The sequence below is a fragment of the Hypoxylon trugodes genome, assembly GCF_022578975.1.
Source record: "Hypoxylon trugodes strain CBS 135444 unplaced genomic scaffold F4822scaffold_1, whole genome shotgun sequence".
NCBI classification, from domain to species: Eukaryota; Fungi; Ascomycota; class Sordariomycetes; order Xylariales; family Hypoxylaceae; genus Hypoxylon; species Hypoxylon trugodes.
In genome coordinates, this window is record NW_026250016.1 from 4,283,178 (window position 1) to 4,302,993 (window position 19,816).

At 47.2% G+C, this 19,816-nt stretch overlaps 5 protein-coding genes across 5 annotated transcripts; 3 read left to right on the forward strand and 2 right to left on the reverse strand.

Moving 5' to 3' along the window:
• Positions 1–2,233: 2,233 nt before the first annotated feature.
• On the forward strand, positions 2,234–3,447 carry F4822DRAFT_43434 (uncharacterized protein). The gene has a single exon (XM_051461992.1). It carries the CDS (start codon positions 2,376–2,378, stop codon positions 3,315–3,317), a length of 942 nt encoding a protein of 313 aa, XP_051320045.1. The 5' UTR covers positions 2,234–2,375; the 3' UTR covers positions 3,318–3,447.
• Positions 3,448–8,275: 4,828 nt separating this feature from the next.
• F4822DRAFT_435924 (uncharacterized protein) lies at positions 8,276–13,110 on the forward strand (the record flags this gene model as incomplete). Its single annotated transcript, XM_051462254.1, has 6 exons — positions 8,276–8,372; positions 8,423–10,170; positions 10,201–10,256; positions 10,287–10,327; positions 10,358–11,311; positions 11,345–13,110. 6 exons carry the CDS (start codon positions 8,276–8,278, stop codon positions 13,108–13,110), a joined length of 4,662 nt encoding a protein of 1,553 aa, XP_051320046.1.
• A 54-nt stretch (positions 13,111–13,164) lies between these two features.
• F4822DRAFT_43486 (glycoside hydrolase family 11 protein) lies at positions 13,165–14,252 on the reverse strand. Its single transcript, XM_051462084.1, has 3 exons — positions 13,761–14,252; positions 13,351–13,691; positions 13,165–13,293 (listed from the first exon to the last, which is right to left on the reverse strand). Exons 1-3 carry the CDS (start codon positions 14,036–14,038, stop codon positions 13,220–13,222), a joined length of 693 nt encoding a protein of 230 aa, XP_051320047.1. The 5' UTR covers positions 14,039–14,252; the 3' UTR covers positions 13,165–13,219.
• Positions 14,253–15,173: 921 nt separating this feature from the next.
• Positions 15,174–16,025, reverse strand: F4822DRAFT_424753 (uncharacterized protein; the record flags this gene model as incomplete). The annotated part of the gene is made up of 1 exon (XM_051460206.1): positions 15,174–16,025. One exon carries the CDS (start codon positions 16,023–16,025, stop codon positions 15,174–15,176), a length of 852 nt encoding a protein of 283 aa, XP_051320048.1.
• A 553-nt stretch (positions 16,026–16,578) lies between these two features.
• F4822DRAFT_424754 (ankyrin) lies at positions 16,579–19,103 on the forward strand (the record flags this gene model as incomplete). The annotated part of the gene is made up of 4 exons (XM_051460207.1): positions 16,579–17,906; positions 17,971–18,121; positions 18,187–18,402; positions 18,465–19,103. The coding sequence occupies 4 exons, from the start codon at positions 16,579–16,581 to the stop codon at positions 19,101–19,103; spliced, it is 2,334 nt and encodes a 777-aa protein (XP_051320049.1).
• Positions 19,104–19,816: the final 713 nt, after the last annotated feature.

Sequence of the window (19,816 nt, forward strand, 5' to 3'; positions counted from 1 at the left end):
TGATACGCGGTATACTATCCACTCTTCCTAGATCTAACCTGCGTACCTAAATCCTAGAAGAAAGCGTGACGAGTGATCATTATCGAGATTTGGTAGCATTTCATATTTTGAAGAAAATTAAGAAAATCCTTAAAGTTGATTAAGACTGCTTTATTTTAGGCACTGCAATATAGTAGCTTTAAGGTCGCTAACCAGCTCAAGGCTAGGTGATCCGTCACTAATCACCACGACAATTATATGCCAACATGTAACATTACAAGCGCCATAGGTAGAAATACCTACCTAAACTAAGGTAACCTACAGCCTCGCCAAAAACGTAAATCAAGTAGATATGCTTGGCAATGTCCTTGATCTCATCCAAGAATCATGAAGTTCAGGTCTTCTGACGGGATCGCGCTTCAATGTATGTAAGGTACACTGTAATATGTTCAATCTTAAATGTTACATCCTTTACCCTCGAAATCGAGCCGCATCATTGGCCTATCTTTTGAGGATTCTCTATTGGCTTTTGTAGTAGACTTGCAAGGATCGGTTTACTAACCCTGTCTTTCTTTTTGCTGATGAATTGCTTACCTGAGATGCTCAATGTACGGGTCATTGCTTAACTGCCATATACCCTTTTAGGACAATGCTCAAATCTCGCCTAATTTCCGCGCATTTCAACAAATGGCCTTTTACTCGAATTAGAACCTTAGAAAATAGCGCCCATAGAATACATAATTTAGCACACTTAACGTGAAATCCCACCGAGATGCGCTTAGATATCTAACTTTAGGATTAGGGTCAGGACGATTCCAAGTATTCTTGAGATCTTAAATCAGAACATGAAAGCTACAAGAGTAACGCTCTGGCGCATAACGTCATGGAGGCTTAAAGGTTGTATTCCTTTGTATTGGAATATTTGATGTAACGTATTGCATAGTATGTCAGTCATATACCTAGATATGTATCAGGAGGATTTCAGATATTTGGATTACCAGGTCCTCGGAACAGGATTTCGGCCACCCAACGAATGGATAACCATAGCCTTGCATAAATCGTTTTCGCAATGATTGGTCCCAAGAAAGATATGCCTTAGAAGGGAGGTTCCATGGGGTTAATTTATCGGAGTCATTGCCGTGATATGAATCTTCCCGATGAAGAAAACTGGCTTACGCATTGTGGTCATCGCCGCTTAGGACTCGGGCATAGCCCGGGTTTGTCGGGTTACCTTTTTACACAATGGAACCCCGCCTAGGTTCCAGGACTATGGACGGGGAACGCCACTTCATCCGAAAGTCTTTGTTCATTTATTATTCTTTATTGGCCAAGGTTGATTGAAAGGCCTTTTTATAAGGCTCAAAGAATCGGGTATCCGTACGTCTGGGAATAACTTCACCATACATAGTACTGAAATATCGGCATCTTTGGTTCGATGATTTTGGTAGGCTTGCACTATACCGACCCCGGACTTCAAACCTGTTCGTGCTTCAAAGAACCAATATCTGCGTACCTAAAGTGGGCCAGGTGAACACGCTGGTACCAAATAAACGGGATCCTCGCTGTACCATTCTGCATGTTGGTGCCCCTGCAGTCCCAACTGGGGTTTAGCCTCGGGCGACTATCCTAATTGAAGTGCCTAACCCCCGCTGCTGTGCCTCTGGAGCATCCAAGTCCAGGTACTCCAACGTTAGGCTCAGATGAGCGGGTATCAGGAGTCACTCGATGTAGTTCGCACGTGTGTAAATCAAACGGCCCGCTAGAATTAGTGCCGATCATTGGTAAATGTGTATTTGAAGGCCCAGGGAGGTGGTTCGTTTCGTTACCGGTTCGGATTGTTGTGGTCTTCGCCACCGCTCTACTGCTACCTATCTATGTACTTAACTGGGCGAACTTCAGGGATATGTCGTGGGTGTGTACTATGTATAAAGCTTCGCTTCCCGTCAAAGGACCGGATTCCTAGTTCAGGGATCTCCTATATACCCTGTACATACAGACTCCGTGCTCGTCAGTTCTTGTTTCCCCAAAGAAAGAGAACAGCTTACTCTTTCATTTTTCATCTTTTGATTTTTCCAAGCTTGACTGACGTATCATTTCCTCGGCCGCTATAGTCTCATGTCTATCTCTCATTATCGGGTAAAAAGAAAAAAAGGCAGAAAGGAGGGTGTATTGAAGAGTACCTAGGTGGGCTTTCGGCCACGAGCTGATTCGCCGTGGCGCTCGCCTGGGTCTTACATCAGCGTGGGCACCGACTCACCGGTAAATCAAGCTCCGTCGAATCGTTTGTCGTGGTGGTACCACTCGCTAAATCCCAGTAACTCGTCGCTGGAACTCTGCTCGTCCATTTCTCCATCCCACCCAGTTTCTTCTCTCCGCATCGTCAAAATTGGCCAAACATGTTCGATCAATATGTCTTCTCCGAGAAGGCGGACTCGGGAAATATATCGTCGGATGACGATGAGCCAGCACAATCTCCCGAAAGCAAATCCTCGTCACAGAATTCGTCTCCTACGATGGCCACAAGGTCGTTACGACCATCAGACCGTCGTGTAGACAGTCTCATTCAAAGGATGAACAATCAAGCACTTATGCGAAACTGGCATGCTGCGTTTGCTTCAGAGTCTCTAAACCGAGAGTCAGACTTCAACCTATTAGTTGACGAAATGTCAATGCCAATGGAAGCATCGTCAAATGCTGCCGATCAGTCTGCAGAATTCGATCCAACTGCTAATGAAATAATTCCACCGACACTTAACAATGCCCCTACACAAATTCAACCGCAACGAAAAGATAGGACAATAGAACACCAACCTGAGCATTCTATTGTCATGGAGAGTCTTAGTGCGAAAGCCATTGATGATAATAAACCTTCGCGACAATCCGAGACGCGTAGTCACGACCGTACACAAAATTTGATAAGCATGATTGAAAAGGGAGAACAATGCAATGTACAAGTCGCAGCACCTTCTGATTCAACTACCGCATCCGAACCAACATCCTCTGCTCCTACTAGACCGCCGATACAACACACCAATAACATTAACCCACAACTGCTATATGAGGGCAACACGATGCTGGAAGTAGATATGGACTACTGCAATAGAGGTGACGATGATCCCCTTCTAAGCGAGATGCACGCTTTGAGGGAGGCTGGCGTTCCAACTGGTATTCGGAAATATGGGTTTCTCAAATACAGATCGTCTCTTGAGGCGGCTGCACGGTGTAAGAATATGAGGAAATGTATACCGAGAGTGCGCAAGAGGCCAAAACCAACTACATCACGGCCGAACCCGACGACATTTTCGACTTCAACGAATCCGACGACTTCGACGAATTGAGTGGCAGTTTGATTTCGACAAAATTTTCTTTTCGTATAGGGCTTGCTTAGACTTGTTGCATATACCCCAAGGCAGGCGTTACACGGCGGACATCGCGCCCATTCGTGCTTGGATGGGTCAACGTGGGCATAAGATATGATTTGATAGCGTTTGATTTGGCGTTTATAGAGCTGATTGCAAAGCGTCTAAGAATTATGTGTGCACTAAAAAAATGAACGATTTGGGGGTGATCGAATCAGAGACGGAGTTTGTGATACTAGATGATTTGGAACGCTATCACATCCTTCTCATGCATTGGCTTTTGCGTATGGACCGCGGTAATTGGTGCGTCTACGATATTTAGATATATTAGACTCGGATGCTTCCTGTCCTTCGCAAAGAACTCATTATCACCAGGCATCAGATGCAATATTAGCTCCATAGAGACATCAATCAACTGTTTTGAAAATACAAAGCCGTCCTAGCTCCCACCGCATTGTTTTCGGAAATCTGCTTGTCAGTGAAGTTTCTCATCTTTGTCGCTAAGAAAATGCCCAGCTCTGACTAGCAAACACAAAGACAACGTACTTGACGTCTGTTAATCTGAATCGCAGGGTGGGCCATTGAAACCGAGAGACTGGAACAACTAGTGGAGGAAGGGGGGTGGGGGTGTCAAATGTGGGAATATGACGGTCCAAGTCAATTTATTTCCATGGGCATCTAACGATGCTAATATTGACATATTCCTCGGACTTAAGGCTGTATCTTGAATACCATATTGGCGAGTGAAATGAATTATACCGACAGCAAGCTTCTTCGATCGTCCGTGTTGTCCGAACGATGCTCAAAATAAGCCAAGATGTGGAGGTTTCAGATCGTGGGATACCATTTTTGGCACCACACCGTTCCTCTAATAACTATAAGATGAGATTACATTCCAAAGGCTCTTTGTGCCCCCCCTCCGTTTCGTACGTATCTTCATCGATAGACTAGGTCTTCATTATAACTATTAATCGAGTAACAACGGCCATGGTTACTTTCTTTGAGCTGCCTCTTTGTTACCTTCGTCGAGGGATGGGTCGAGATGATGTATGGGAACCCCCTAAGGGGTATACTTGCTATCCGATGAAGCACTCGCAGGAGATGTACATGATGCATCTCGTCTTTAAAGGACCTTCCCCCATGGAATGGGTCAACTGAAGCTAAGCTTCGCTTGATGCCTCACACATTCCTCTTACATTTACGATTTAACCAATTCTTCACTCGTTGCTTTTGCATATCAGGGATGATCATTTGCTAGTCCCATCAGCCTTATCGTGGCTTACATTACTTGCGTGCCTGCTGTTGCCGTGGCAGACTTTAGATGTTTTGTTGACTTGCAAATTAGAGCTACAAGGGCATCAATTAAGCCGTCAAGTTCTCTTGTTGAGAACTTTTCTTGGACCTTCCCCAAGCTCCAAAGCAAAAAACAACTGCTTTGCCAACTTCAAAGCGAATCATCAGGCCCGGAACTGCTTCCTTACCTAGATACCTCTTCCCTCGACACTATGGCCTTCACAGCAGTTCATTTTCCGATGGACAAAGACCGGGGCCAAATTCAATTTTGGTCCGATGGTGAGGAGCTGGGGGTGGCAAGTGAAAATTTCTTTGATCAATTCATTACCTTTGATGGCTCAGATCCGACGACTCTTGGCAGTGGTGGTAACTTGCTCGACGCCCCGCCCAGCCCGTCCATTCTACTCGACCCTCTAAATGATGACCTCACCAATTCGTCGTCCAGCGATCAGGGCACGCAATCAGGGCAATGTCAAAGCGAATCGTCAGCTACTTCCACTTCGCTGGATATACCCTCGATTCCTTCCTCACAAGTAGGAAGCTCAGAACTTAGCAAGTCGGTCCCAGTGGAGCTCGCAGCTTCTTTGGTTGCGGATCCCATCTTGAGTGGTGGCTCTATTTCGGACTCTGAACTGCTTCGTTTAGAAGGAATCTCTCTAAAGTCGCCCAAGTCGAACGCTACAGCACCTTCAACACCACATCTCGCAGACTCGAACTCCCCGAGTCCACGTAAACACAGCCGTGTGTTAGATTCGATTTATGCGACAATTCGTCGGGCAACACATCGATCAAAGCCACACAAACAGAACCCCCCGATGGAGGTAGAGTCAGCGGTAACTATGGCGGATGTGCATAGGGGTGGAGAAACTTGTTACGATCTTCCAGCCAATTTCGATTTGAATGACTTTACAGAAATCAAACTCGAAGGTACACCCGGGCCGGTAGACAGTCATGGGAGACCCCTCTCACCGCCGCATACAGGGAGGATTCCCCCCCACCAGCACTCCAACAACATCATGAGCTTTGTTAGCGGTCACTTCGACGACCCCTTTTCCGACAGCCTGCTAGCACCTCCAGCTGTCATTAAACCAGCGTCCAAAAGCCACAATACGAGCTTAGATACCCCACTTCTCACACCCGCATTGAATGACGATGCCTTCTACCAGCAAAGCATGGACCTCATAGATGGAAATGGAAACTCATTCCCGCCTCCGCCTCCACCGCAGCAATCCAAGCAACGAAGCACGAGCTCAGCTGAGTGGCCCATGGAGGGCCTGCTTACCAATGACAACCACTCAGACAACGTTTGGCCTTCCTCGTCACCCCCAGGCGCGGAGTCAGGATTCATTCCCAGCAATGGGGGTGCTATGTCCAGCCCAGGGTGGTGGGATGCACCGCAGCAAGCCAATGGTCACAATCACCATAGCCACAGACATGGCCACCATAACAGGTTACACAACGGTGCCTCAATCAACCTTACCATGCACAACCCACAGGCAGAGCTGCCGTATGAGTATGATGCCAATGGGGGCATGTCAGGACTCATGATCCATATGCCACAGCCTCGTGGGCCGCAGGCCGCAGTGCTGAACAACGGCATCCATGATCCGCTCATATCGCCGTCCACATCGGGTTACTACCCCGCTCACCCCAATGGGGCCTATCGACACGCATCCTCGTCAGCTTCAGCTTCATCTTCATCCTCTTCCCACTATCACCGTGACTCGCGACGTCCGCGTCCCCGTGCTCCATCCTCCGGCGCTCGTCACTATAGCGCCCATTACGGCGGTTCCATGTCGTCGCCGCGAAAAGTGTCCTCGTCATCATCTGGCGCAGCATGCTACACTTTACGCGAGGAATCCGTATCGCCGACGCCAGGTCCACGACATCGGTCCTCTTCATCCTCATCTACTCTCGCCGTGCGTAAGCGACGGTCCTGGACACGGCGGCATCAGCCCCATCCGGGATCGGAGCCGCGCACACCAACCAACCAACGATCTTCCTCTCGCCGGTCCGTCAGCTACGATCCTGGCAGCGGGCGAAGAGGTAGCATGAGTAGCGGTGGTGGAAGTAGTTTAGGTGGTGGCGGCGGGGCATTCTCAATTGAATTCTGCAACTACACGCCTAGTGATAAGAAGGTGCTTATGAACGGTGTAGCGCCGAGCGGATCGAGCAAGACGAAAGCCCGACGTGAGCGTGAGGCTCGTGAGAATGAGCGCAAGATGAGTGAGGCATACATTCAGATGATTCGTGCCGCTGGTGGAGATGTTGAAAAGCTGCGCGAGAACGGGTTTTTCGATGAAGATGACGAATGGGAAAGGGAGCAAAAAGGCGGTTTGTAACTGCTTGGTTTCTGTCGGATACTTAGCAGCTAAGTCCGAGGTTAATAGCTTACCTTCTACATACCTAAGGTAGACCCTTGCGGACCTGGCTGGCTCCTGGATCCATTTGTGTTCTTTGTTATTGGGGGCGTACCCGTTTGATCTTCCCGGGACGGAAGCAGGTTAATTGTACGATGGACGGACTGGTGCAAAAGTACGGGACGGATGGACCTCCGGTTTAGTATCCAACCTGACCGAAGTGTACTAATAATGACGTTGTATTTGTGGTGTAATGTGCGCGCACATTGTTGGTCCCCTCACTTCTTCTGGCAATATTTACTGTACATTTTGTGTATGATGTTTTGCGTGAAACGTACGAAGTCATCACAAAAGCTTTTAAGATAGGAGGTTAAGGCTCTTGGAAGATATGCTTTAACTAGTTTTAGGCCAGGACTAAAATTTTATGCATTCAATATTTCCATAGAATGTCTTCTTGAGACGGGATCGTAACAATTCCAGCTAGGTGGTTTGAGCATACCTAGGTAGATGATCGATTCAGAATCCAGTTTAGGGAGCCTAGGCAGCATTTCAACTACAGAGCTATAGCGTACTAATTACCCCGCCTACACCCTTTTTAATTGACGGTAGGGGGTACGACTATTTTTCAAAATCAACATGAGATACCTACCTGTTTCTTTCCGCGTTGCTCGAACCCCGCTAGAACGAGAATCACGGTCGAAATAAGGATCCAAGAGGCTTTTTACTCCATATCTTGCAAAGCTCTGTTGATGAACACAAAGGTGAAAGGTACCTAGGTACGTAGGCGCCTAACCATCTTGGCAAGCCAAGCGTATGATGGGTCATCCACACGATTCCCAACACCCAGATCTTGTGTAGCGATCATATTATTGTTGGTTGCTTTTTATAGGCAAGTCGGTGAGTTCACCCCCTAACAGTTTCATCTTAGGAGTTATGAGATCCAACTACCTATGGGGCAGTGCACGCGAAACGAAGGTGGGCGGCGGCCTCAATGGCGGCCTCGGGGTTATTCCCGACGCAAATTTCAGCCTTACTCGTCATAGGCGTAGTCTAAGCGCCGTGGCATTTTGTTTTATTCGGGATACCCACCAGGCATATACCTAGGATACCGTCAAGCCTCTTGCAGTCGTGCAACCACCCAATGGTCAGGCGGTGCGGGGATTTGACGGCTAAGAACAGCACGAAAATTTCACTATCGTTCGCTAGAGGTAGGGAGACAATACCTAGGTAGACTTTGCGCGAACTGATTCAAGCGGACGCGCTATATTTTAGCGGTATCTAATAATGGTCGGTAGTGGACTTCTCCCTCTACCTCTTACGTTGTGGACTAACCAGGTTCGAAGCTCAAACTCTTCCGTTCGAAAAAGGCGGTATATTCAAAGTCATTCAAACGTAATTCGGATAACGACGGGTCTCTGGAACTCCCCGAAGCATCCGCAACTATCCGTTCTATTTCCCATCACCATGACTCTTCACTGCCCTCTGGCCTGGGACTCCATGTGGTTCATCAGCCGGAATTTGCATCGCTCGACATTATCTTCGTTCACGGTCTAGGAGGCCATAGCCAGCGGACTTGGTCAAAGAACCATGATCCGTCACTGTACTGGCCTAAGCTATGGCTTCCATCTGAACCGGGGATCGACAAGGCTCGTATCCTAACCTTTGGTTACAACGCAGCTTGGCACGGCGCAACGAAGAGCATCGCTAATATCACAGACTTCGCCAAGGAGTTATTGTTCGAAATGCGGTTTTCGAGAGACGATTCTGGAGCTGATCTTAAAATCGGCACGAATCCCATCATCTTCATTGTTCATAGTATGGGTGGTTTAGTCGTCAAGAAGGCATATCTACTAGGCCTGCATGATGAGAATTATAAAGACGTTACTCGCTCAATATCAGCAATCATGTTTCTATCTACTCCTCATCGCGGTACCAATCTAGCGACAATTCTAAATAGGGTCTTGGCTGCGTCATTTCAGTCGTCGAAGAACTTCATTTCAGACCTCAATAAGAGTTCCCCCGCTATTGAAGAGCTAAATGAACAATTCAGGCATTTTTCGCTAGGGCTCTCGATTTGGTCGTTCTATGAGACAATGGCCACTTCTATAGGGTTTAAGAAAATCATGATTTTAGAAAAAGACTCCTCTGTTTTGGGCTATCCTGCCGAGATATCCAGGCCCTTGCAGGCCGACCACCACGATGTCTGCAAATATTCAAGCCCAACTGATCCTAATTACATCAGTGTCAGGAATGCGATCGCATCTCTTGCCGCGCATTTTGGCTCGACGAAAACGCAAGAAGATAATCCAATCCACCCCGAGACTCCCGCTAATCTCCAAGGACTCTTTCGCGATTGTCTAGATAGCGAGGATGACTATTCCGCGTTAATTCGTTGCTTGGCGCCTGGAACATGTGAATGGTTCGTCAAGGAACCGGAATTTATTTCCTGGATGGAGTTGACCTCCGACTCTCAAGTCTTGTGGTTCAATGCTCCTCCCGGTACTGGGAAATCCGTCCTGTCAGCTTTCCTAATCAGCCACCTGCGGAAGCTAGGCTGTCGCTGTCAATTCTTTCTATTTAAATATTCAGATGGGAAGAAGCGCTCGGTCGCCGGTGCTTTGCTGTCCCTTGCATCACAGCTCGTACAGAACATGCCCGAGTTTGCAGCATCCCTTAACGGATCATCGCCAGAGAGCTTGGGCCTTAATTCAGAAGACATTGCGTTAATTTGGCGAAACCTTTTCAAAGACAGATTATTCGAAATGCGCACCCTTCAACCAATATATTGGATTATTGACGGTTTAGATGAATGCGATTCCCCGAATACTTTCTTGGAATGTCTCGCAGCTTTCCACAATACCCAGATACCCATACGCATCCTAATACTCAGTCGTGATAGAAAGCCTATCTCAGATAGTTTTAACAGACTTTCGGATATCATATCTGTGTCTCGAATGGACCAGACTTGTGGTGCTCACTACCAACGAGATATCGGACTTTTTATCAAGTGGAGACTTAAACACATGCGCGGCAGCGATGAGTTCCGCCGAAGACTAGTTCAGACCATCATGGAACGCTCTGGGCTCAATTTTCTATGGACGAAACTAGTGCTAGACGAGGTTATGGAATGCCACACCGAGGATCGTATTCGGGAGGTTCTCGAAGAGGTTCCAGGAGGGGTCATTGAGCTTTACGGACGGATCGAGCAGAACCTTGTCAATTCGACTCGGAACTTCAACATTGAGCTAATAAGGGCACTCATTGAGTGTTGTATATGTGCGCAGAGGCCTCTCAGCTTGGAAGAGATGTCGGAAGCACTTAAGCCGGAGTTTCAAGGTTTCCTTGACCTTAGAAGCACAATTCAAGAAACCTGTTACATGCGAGTTGAAGAAAACGGAAGGGTCAACATACTGCATCACACCGCCCGTGATTATTTCACGAATTCCCTACAGAGTCGATTCTACATTGATTTAGCTGAAACTCATGGAAGATTCTTGATGAAAACTATTACAACATTGGAGGACCCAGAACTTCGATGGAGGTTGGTTCATGATGAACACGGCCTTCAATCGAGCGAGCCCTTCGTTTTCTACTCAGCGGTTAATTGGCCATTTCATTTGGACCAATGCTATTATAATACGCCTGAGTGTCTTAACTTGCTTAAGAGGGTATTTGGTAGCCCCGTCGTGTTGACTTGGATCTATGTGTTGGCTCTGCTTCGGCAACTGGATGTCTTAATAAACGCGGCAGGTATTATCTCATCTGTTGCTCGTAATATGAAAACTGGGGAAATATCCAGTACTCTAGCTCACCCCGATGTTTTGGTTTTCGAATTCTTAAATAATTGGGCTATTGACCTTATTAAGATAGCTGAGAAGTTTGCGTCCAACCTGGTTGCCAACCCTGGAGCAATATACGAAATCGTTCCGGCACTCTGCCCTACGAAGTCTATGATGTACCGGCAATTTTCGCATTCCACGCATATCAAGGTGCATGGGACCGCAGGGACGGGTTGGAGTGATCATCTTCATCGCCTCTCCCTACCCAAAGATATCCAGGCTTGGGAAATCATTTGCGTTGGGAAATACTTAGTAGTTCTCGGGTCTACTGGAATAGTGCACGTGTGGGATACGTCGGGTTCCGCGGATGTTGTTGCAATGGCACATGGGGAAGTTGTCACAGCCATGGCCACGAACCGAGTTGGTACAAAAATAGTGACTTACGGGATGAAGAGTACTAAGATATGGGCTCTCCCTTCGGGAGATCTTCTTAACTCGACAGCTAATCCCCCGTTCACCAAAGCGCTTGCAATAGCCTTTTGTGAGAATGACCGCACTATACTAGTTTATGGAGATGACAACGTTATAAGGCAAGTAAAGCACGACACTTTGGAAGAAGGATGGCAGGTGCTGAATCCAAACGTTCCTAAAGATACAAGGAAGATCAGTGGTGCGATAGTTAGCGCCCCTGTGTGTGTTGAGTTCAATAGCGACAATACGCAAGTTGCTGTTTCGTACCGGGGAGCACCGCTCTCAGTTTGGAGGCTTCGCGACGGGCGCTGTATTAACATAAGCAAAAGAGCAACCACTCCTCGGGATAAGGCTAGTCGACCATCATCAAATTGGTTCTCCGTGAATCGATTTACCTGGAATCCCACTTCAGGCCATATTCTAGGCATCTATAAAGACGGTCGCGTTTTTAAATGGCATCCAATGACTGATGAGAACGTTGAGGCGGATGTTCGGTGGGCTGCGGATGAAATCGCAGCCAGCCCAAATGGAAAGCTCTTTGCAACTAGTAGTAGCGATGGCTCAGTTCGGATCTGGGACTTTATGCAATTTAATGTTATCTACGAGCTGTCATTGGACGATCTGGTTACCCGGCTGGCTTTCAGTCCTGACAGTCGGCGGCTTTACGATCTTCGTGGTGGCTCTATCAATGTGTGGGAGCCGAATAGCTTATCCTACTGCCTAGAGCCCAGAGATGATACGAAGGGTAAGGACCAATCGTCGTCATCTTCGGGGTTCCCGGGGGCACGGACGGGTCGACACGAAGCAGTGACCGCGTTTTGTAGGGCACCAGGCGATACGAAGTATTGCGTTGGCTACGAAGACGGTGTAGTTTCTCTACATAAAAAAGGAAACACCGAGGTTATTGAGGTCGCGCACTTTCATAACTCCCTCCCTGTTGCGCACATCACATGGAACCAGGATGGGAGTTATGTAGCCGCTGCGGATCTCGCTGGCGATATTCAAGTCAAGAGTCTAGATGATAGCATCGGGCAAGGCTTGCTTGTATCATCCCTGCCTTCACCCCGCCTTAGTCTCGATACTTACAATATTGAGGGAATTGTTCTTCGCCCAGATGGTCAGGAGTTATTAATAGTGACCAAAGGAAAGTGCTCCATTTTCTCCACTACACATGGCACGATTAGGATTACCTTCATGCTCTATGGAGACGACTGCAATCGCAGATGGCTATGCCATCCGACGAGGCTGGATATCATCCTAGGGTACGGAGCTCTAGACGTACGTGCATATACATGGGCTGAACTTCGAAATATATATTGGATGTCGTACAATCCCAAAGTTAGAAAACCTTCACAGCCAAAAACGGCTTATGACAAACTCCCTTTTACTTATAGCGGCGATGTTACTTTGGAGGCTATGGATGCAATTCCGACTCGGGATGGGAACAACGTTCTTCTATGTGTCCAGAAAACTGAAGATAAAGGATACCCAGTGGATGACTTCATGGTTGTCTCAACTTTCAACCTAACAACACTGGACCATATGACCAATCCATTTAATTATTTGGATATTTTTCGGCTCCCACAAGAGGTGTCGGCTCGGGTTCAAAAGCCCCTCGGAGTTATCTACGGCTCAGAAATTGTCTTCTTAGATCATGATTTCTGGCTCTGCAGCTGGTCTCTAAATGTCGATGTCTACACAGCGGAAAGTTACCGTAGACACTACTTCATCCCGCGGAACTGGATTGGCCAAGCTAGCTTAGATCAATGTTCGCTAGCGGATGACGGCTCCCTTTTTTGGCCCACAGACAATCGCATTGTAGTTATCGAGTGCAATCTTGATGATACAAGACTGGGTTCAGTATTTTGAATAGTAAATTTCAAACTGGCCTATCAATTAAAGGAGTAGGAAACCAAACTTCCTCGGCACACATGACCGGGTAACATGCCCGTTTTAATCAGGTTCGAAGCGGCTCATCTTAACTTAAAGTGATAGAGGACGTCCCATTACTTGTAGCTGATCCGCTGGTATATCCCTCTGTAGCGAGAATCACTAAAAAAGCATGGGGTTAGTCACGATTCTTGTGTCTATAGAGGCGGGGTTCCTTACTGTAATCATGACCTCCCAGCTTAAGACCAAGCTTAGACCATTCATCGAAGTGTTTTCCAGTGGTAATTGTTCCGCCAACCCTCTGTTCGCTGCGGACGGACCAGTACTGCTGAAAGGTTGTCGTGCCAATGATGGAAGGCTTGTTTACACGAGTGCTCGTGAATACTTCGTATGTTCCTTCCTCGAAAGTGAAGTTGCCCTTAGAAGTCCATGGCTCGTTAGGGAGTAGATCTCCGTGGGCGTCAACAATGTAGTACTCGATGAGAGGGTTTCTTGTCCAGCCGTATACAGACAGATAGCCTGGGCCCTTAGTATCGTATGTACCCGTGTACTTAACCGCCCTAATGAAATTGCTAAGTTAACATGGGGTTTCGATTATATGTAGCTGTTAGCTGTTAGTATTTACTAACCTGCTTCCACCTGGGCTCCATCCCTTTCCGCAAACGAAACCGCTTGAGCCTCCGCTGCTCTGCCAGTTCACGCTGTACGAACTACCGGCACCATTTTGGCAGCGAAAAGTACCACCACCTTCAGACCAAGAAGACCAAAAGTAGCCACCCTGCCGGGCTTGGATTGCATTGCTATCTTTACCGTGCAAGAGGTCTCCTAGCTGGGGGAGGAAGCCCGAGGGCGCGGTGAACACCCCCGGAATTAGAGCAATGGCCGCGACGACGAAAGACGACAACATGGTTACGAATTCGATTTGATTAGTGATTTTCCTTTTTCCTTTTCATGGTGCTGCGAGTCGCAGTTTATATAATTCTTCGCGATGAGACGTTTCCGAGTTTCTGTACATCTACAGGCAGCCATGTTTAGCCTGAAGGCCTCGTGGGCTTCTGGGGTTAGTTTCGGGTAAGACTATTTGACTAAATTAATTGCGACGCCCCTCATTATCAGGGCCAATTGGAAATTTCCTTCATGAAGCTTGGTATAGCAAGCAAGTTCTTCATTGTTGTCGACTACTAGATCTGGCCCCGGACAATCGGAATAGGCCTGGGGTGCAGGGTTCCAGACCTATAATAGATGAGTGGCGACTCCAGATTGATTCCTATATCCATCAATTTGGACCGGGGTAATGCAAGCTTGATTGGTTGGCAGATTGATATATCCTCTGTGTCATGATGTAGGAAATTTGAACTTCGTTGAATGTTTGTAATTTAAGAGTCCCCATTTTCCTTGCTCATTGGATAAAATACCCCAATCTTTTCCAAAAATATCCTTAGGAGCAAATGATGCGCTCATTATATTGTGAATACACCTAGCCGAGGCATTGATTGAATTGGTATGCTGTTCCATTTATTGGAAAGTATGATATCAGTTAAAGAAGGGGGGTTGGCCCTGGAAGAAGGTAAGGTGTAGCTAACTTGAACACCTGAAGAGGTTGGTTGCCTGTACATCCTCACAAATCCAACGATGTCCTTCGAAATATGTAGACCTGCTCTGCAAACCTACCTAGGTAGTCTGACATAGACGACATGTAGGCTGTAGGTAACGGGTTAAGGGGTTCCCTTTGAAATCTAGCGCCTAGCATTGTCGACCGTTACGAGAAAAGCTGCGTAGATTTGAACTTGGGGGAGTAGGCACCTTATCCTCGACATTGGTGACGGAGAACGACAACTCCGATGGTGTTTCGTCGCAGTGAGGTACCTAGGTAGTAGCGCTACTTCTTCTAGTAGAGCTGCGGGTATCGTTTCCAGCGTTTCCAGTACTTACAGACCTACGGCCTCAGTTCACTGATGATCGCTGAACAGCCGAACAATCAACCTGCAGAAGTAGAGCGAAGAGGTCTACAGTATCTTATATCGCTCGGAAATGATATAAAATTATTCTTCGGATGTCCCCTCAAGTGTGAACCCGGTTGACTCGATATTTTCGTCATCATCCTCAAAATATTCGAACTCAGGCACTTCCTCGGCATCGTCTTCCATCTCGTCACTTGAGTCTTCATCCTCCAAACCGAACATAGCACCATCAGTCACATCGCTTGACTTTTTGAATATCTTCCTTGTCCGTGAATATTGAAATTCTCTTACGCGGTAAGCAAAATCACATTCTCCGTCAACAACATACTCGCCCCCGACAGAATCCTCATTAGCTGCCAAGACGCTACCAGTCAACTGTGCACCCATAACATCTGCTGAGACATCGGCGGATGCGGTCCTTTTCACAGAGCGTGTCTCACTTCCAGTCAAGTTTTTACATGTTGCGACACCAACAATAAGATATAAAGGCTTGGTGAACAAGCATCCCCTCACATATTCCAGCACCTTCGGAGTTAGTAGAGCCCGATTCATGTACTCCTTCGCCGTATCAGGGGATATAATCTGCGCGCGGATATTCATTGGCTCGAATGTTGCTTGGGTGTCGCTTGAGCGCTCAGCCCCCAAGCCACCCCCGCCATTGACCCAAGGCATTGTTGGTAGGAGAACGCTGAGTTTCCCGCCGACACTTTTCGATAGCTCCGACTTAATGATGCGTCGCACCATCGGAGTACAGTCTTCTCGCTTGTTTTGAGGGAATTCCTCAATACCGCCACCCTCATAATTTAGTGAAGTCTCGAGGTCGTCAGGCTTCGTGAGAATACTCCCTAGGGCCATGCGAGTATTCGGGGGTTGTGGTTCACGGTAAATATGCCATCGTATGGGGCCAGCAATGCGACCAGAAGGGTTAGCCATTGCTAGGGACGTAGTTCTATCGCATTTCACTGCGTAGGCTCCTGAAGAACTAGGTACCTAAGATTCAATGGACATAATCCTATTTCGCGCCGCGACCCTAGTAAATAATGATTTCGTTTGCTCTTTGCTTGACTGCTTTAAAGGAAGACGTTCACAAAAAGAAACCCGAGAAAAATCGCCCTTGGTCTGGAAAATAAGATATAACTGATGCTCCTGTAGATATAAGGCGAACTTGGGCTACCTTACAATTAGATCGCTAAGCTTAGGGTTAGAAGGGCTGTGGTCGCCAAGTTCCAATGGGTACGTCATAGCCTGCATGTGAAGCATGCGACAATTTTGCTGACATTTCAGCTACAGTCAGAACTGTCAGACTTGCCATCCCCCCAAATTCGTCATACACTACTACATTTCTGCCTAGTTCCAATTGGACCTAGCTGAATTTGAAATGATCTTCTAATTGAAGAACGAGGTGTGGACCTTGAACGAGCAAGTCGTCTACCTCTATAAGATCGCGGTTGATATGACTCGCGGTGTTCGCAAATTTTGATCAGATATGGATCCAGGCGACGCCCTACACGAGGCGACGAGAAAGGGTGATGTCGAAGCCGCTAGACGGGTATTAGAGAGTAATCCCAGCTGCGTGGACACGCAAAGGAAGACCCGAACTCCTCTACACAATGCGGCATGGTACGGCTTTAGCGACATTGCGAGCACTCTTCTTGAGTATAAGGCGGAAGTCGACGCACGATCTTGGACTCATACCACACCTTTGATAATCGCTGCCGAGCAAGGGCATTTGCGCGTCATAATGTGTTTATTGGCTGCGGGAGCTGATATAAACGCTCGGACATCAACGAAAGCTCTTCGCGACGTGTTCTATACACCTCTACATAAAGCAGCATCACGAGACTCATGTGATACATTGCTTCTGTTAATCGCGAAGGGAGCCTCTATCACGCATACAGCAAAAGACGGCACCACCGCTCTCCACATTGCCGCAAAAAATGGACGCCGGTCAAACGTTATCGCTCTTGTTGGTTTTGGATGCGATCCTCTTTCGAAGGATTCAAATGGGAAATCAGCTTTTGACCATGCGGATGAACTACCTCAACCGCTTAAACATGATATTAAAGTGGCGATGAGTAAATGGAGATACGATGGTGAAAAATTAACTTCACTGCAGGGTATAAAAAGATCTATTAATAAAGAAGGGGAAGCGGATCTTTATTACTTATTAGTCCGCGCCTTGGAAGTTGGCGACGAAGCAACGCTCGAATTTGCCGTAGAACTTGCATCGGCAAAGACGATTGACCAGAGACGATCGAAAGGCATGGCGGTACTCCACCATGCCGCTGAGAAGGGCAACCTAAGGGCCGTCAAGCTCTTATTAGAGAAGGGCGCTTCAATTCATAATCACACAAGAAGCTCTCGGTTGACAGCTCTCGCATTGGCCGTTCTCGGAGGGCATGAGGATGTTGTACGCTATTTGCTCGAGAGCGGCGCTACGACGAGTGACGTAAACGCGAAGGTACTCGGACAAGCAAAAGAAAGAGGTCACAACGGGGCGGTTGAGTTGATAGAAAAATCAGCTCGATCCCAAGACACGGGAAATTCATCTAATAGTATTGGAAGGTCTCCCAGCCCATTCCGCATGATTCGAGCGGATAAGGATGTTTTTAGTCCACAGACAGACCCGGCTGTCAGACGAGTAAGGATAGTACAACAGCCCAATACCAATTACTTAGGAGAAGGTTTGAAACCTGGACGGGAACCGAGTAGATCACCAGAACCGGGTAAAACAGAGGACAATGCAGATACAGATTCAACACTGGATGTCGAAGGTGGGTTCGACGGCAAGCTTTTCTCGAAACCCTTACCGGCGTAAGTCTACCCCTTTACCAATTATCCATGCACATTCTCCATGTTTATCTAATCGAAATTTCAGTTCTGGCCTTACGCAGCCAAAAACATTTGATAATTTGATAAAAACCTGGCACAACTATTTTGATTTCAAGGAATCCGATAAGAAAATCAGGGTTGCAGTTTTGGATACTGGGATAGACCTTGGCCACGAAGATTGGCGTCGACCGCGAGCTGTGCGATTTACAAACAACAGCCCAGTACCGGCCAAAGGAGAGCCGAGGCAACTTGATCGAATAAGGATATGATGAACTTCTGTGGTGGCTCTGAATCCGATATTCAAGATGTCGATGGACATGGGACTCAAGTTGCTGGTATCATACTGAGATTAGCCCCAAGGGCGGATGTTTACATTGCCCGCGTCTGTGTGGAGAATAGAAATCGTGGTATTTCCGGTGACGAAAAGACCGACGCCTCAAATACAGAAAAATGCCCTCATCCCATTGCCGTCGCCAAGGTAAGTACTGTACCGCCCCAGTTCATTGAACAATCCCCTCAATGACACATCAATAATTCTAGGCGATAGACTGGGCCTTGGAAAATGATGTTAACATCATTAATATGTCGTTTGGGTACAAGTTCGCGCCCAAAGTGGTGAAGGAAGCCTTATATCGCGCCAGACAGAAGAAGGTCGTCGTCTTCGCAGCCATGTCAAATGGTGGCAGCTTTGAACCAGCGAGGTGGCCAGCTAGAGACGGAGTGTGCGCGATAGGAATTCACTCGTGTGATGAATATGGTACAAGATCAACTTTTACCGCGCCGCCAGCGTCGAATGCGGACAATTTCATGGTTGTGGGAGAAAACATTGTTACGCACTGGCCGACGGCAAAAGGAGGGGGCTTCAGGCTTGACGACGGCACCTCGTTTGCGACACCAGTAGCATCGGCCATGGCAGCGTTAACACTAGCCTTCGCAGAACAAAAAATATGCAAAGCGGAGCGCAATAAAGCCCAGGAATTTATCGAGTTGGAAGACCTATACGAGAATTTCGGTATGAGTATGCTGTTAAGGAATGTTAGTGTCTCGGAAGCGAGTCCTGGGTTCCTTTTTGTCCACCCTGATCTCCTTTGGAAAGACCTAGATATCCGAGTAAATAAACTTAGGGAGGACTGGAGAGCCCATGCATGGGATGTTATCAAAAAAGCGCTTGACCCTTAATAAATAACTCTTAATAAATATAAACCCAAATAATTCGTCCGGCCTGCTGTATGCATTTGTTGTAACGGCGCTCAATCTAAGCATCGCCAATTGAAAATACTTTAGAACCCATAAAGTTATTAAAACCCCGAGAACCCACGCAGGGGTCCTCCGAATGGCTACTCCGTCTCGTCATCAGATGATTTCCGCTTGTATGCTCGCAAAGTACAAACCGGACCACTCCTCGAACGCCGCGAGGGCCTATGATAATATGTACTAAATGCGAATTTATCACTTATGACCGCAATAGACTTGACGCTAGCACAGTGTTGACTTAGTACAACGATACATGCAATCATCGAATACCTAACAGGTAGGAAGGAAATACAGGAACCCACATGATCGCAGCGAAAAGACAGGCGGACCCAATAAGTTGCAATTCATGAATCCAATCGATATGATCCAACCCAAGAAATGTGACTAAATCTTGACCGAACTTCAAGGCCTTAGGGAAAGCGTTGATTGAATCCCTGTTATGTTCGAATAAAGCAGCCTTGACCGCATAAGCTATGTCTGCCAAAGAGTCCGTGTCACATTCATGACTCAAGCGGTACCAGCAGGGGGGCATTGAAAATCTTAACACAATCCGATTATTTTTATTTTGTAAGTAAGATTAAAACTCGCGTGGTAATATGTAAGAGGCTGTTTATCATCGACGTAGAAATGAAAGTTTT

Excerpts from the sequence above, each read along its gene's own strand:
- F4822DRAFT_43434 (XM_051461992.1), top strand. The coding sequence starts at position 2,376 with ATGTTCGATCAATATGTCTTCTCCGAGAAGGCGGACTCGGGAAATATA.
- F4822DRAFT_43486 (XM_051462084.1), bottom strand. The coding sequence starts at position 14,038 with ATGTTGTCGTCTTTCGTCGTCGCGGCCATTGCTCTAATTCCGGGGGTG. Across the intron at positions 13,692-13,760 it reads TGGAGCCCAGGTGGAAGCAG|GGCGGTTAAGTACACGGGTA; the intron begins GTTAGTAAATAC and ends CAATTTCATTAG. Across the intron at positions 13,294-13,350 it reads GCTGGGAGGTCATGATTACA|TGATTCTCGCTACAGAGGGA; the intron begins GTAAGGAACCCC and ends ATGCTTTTTTAG.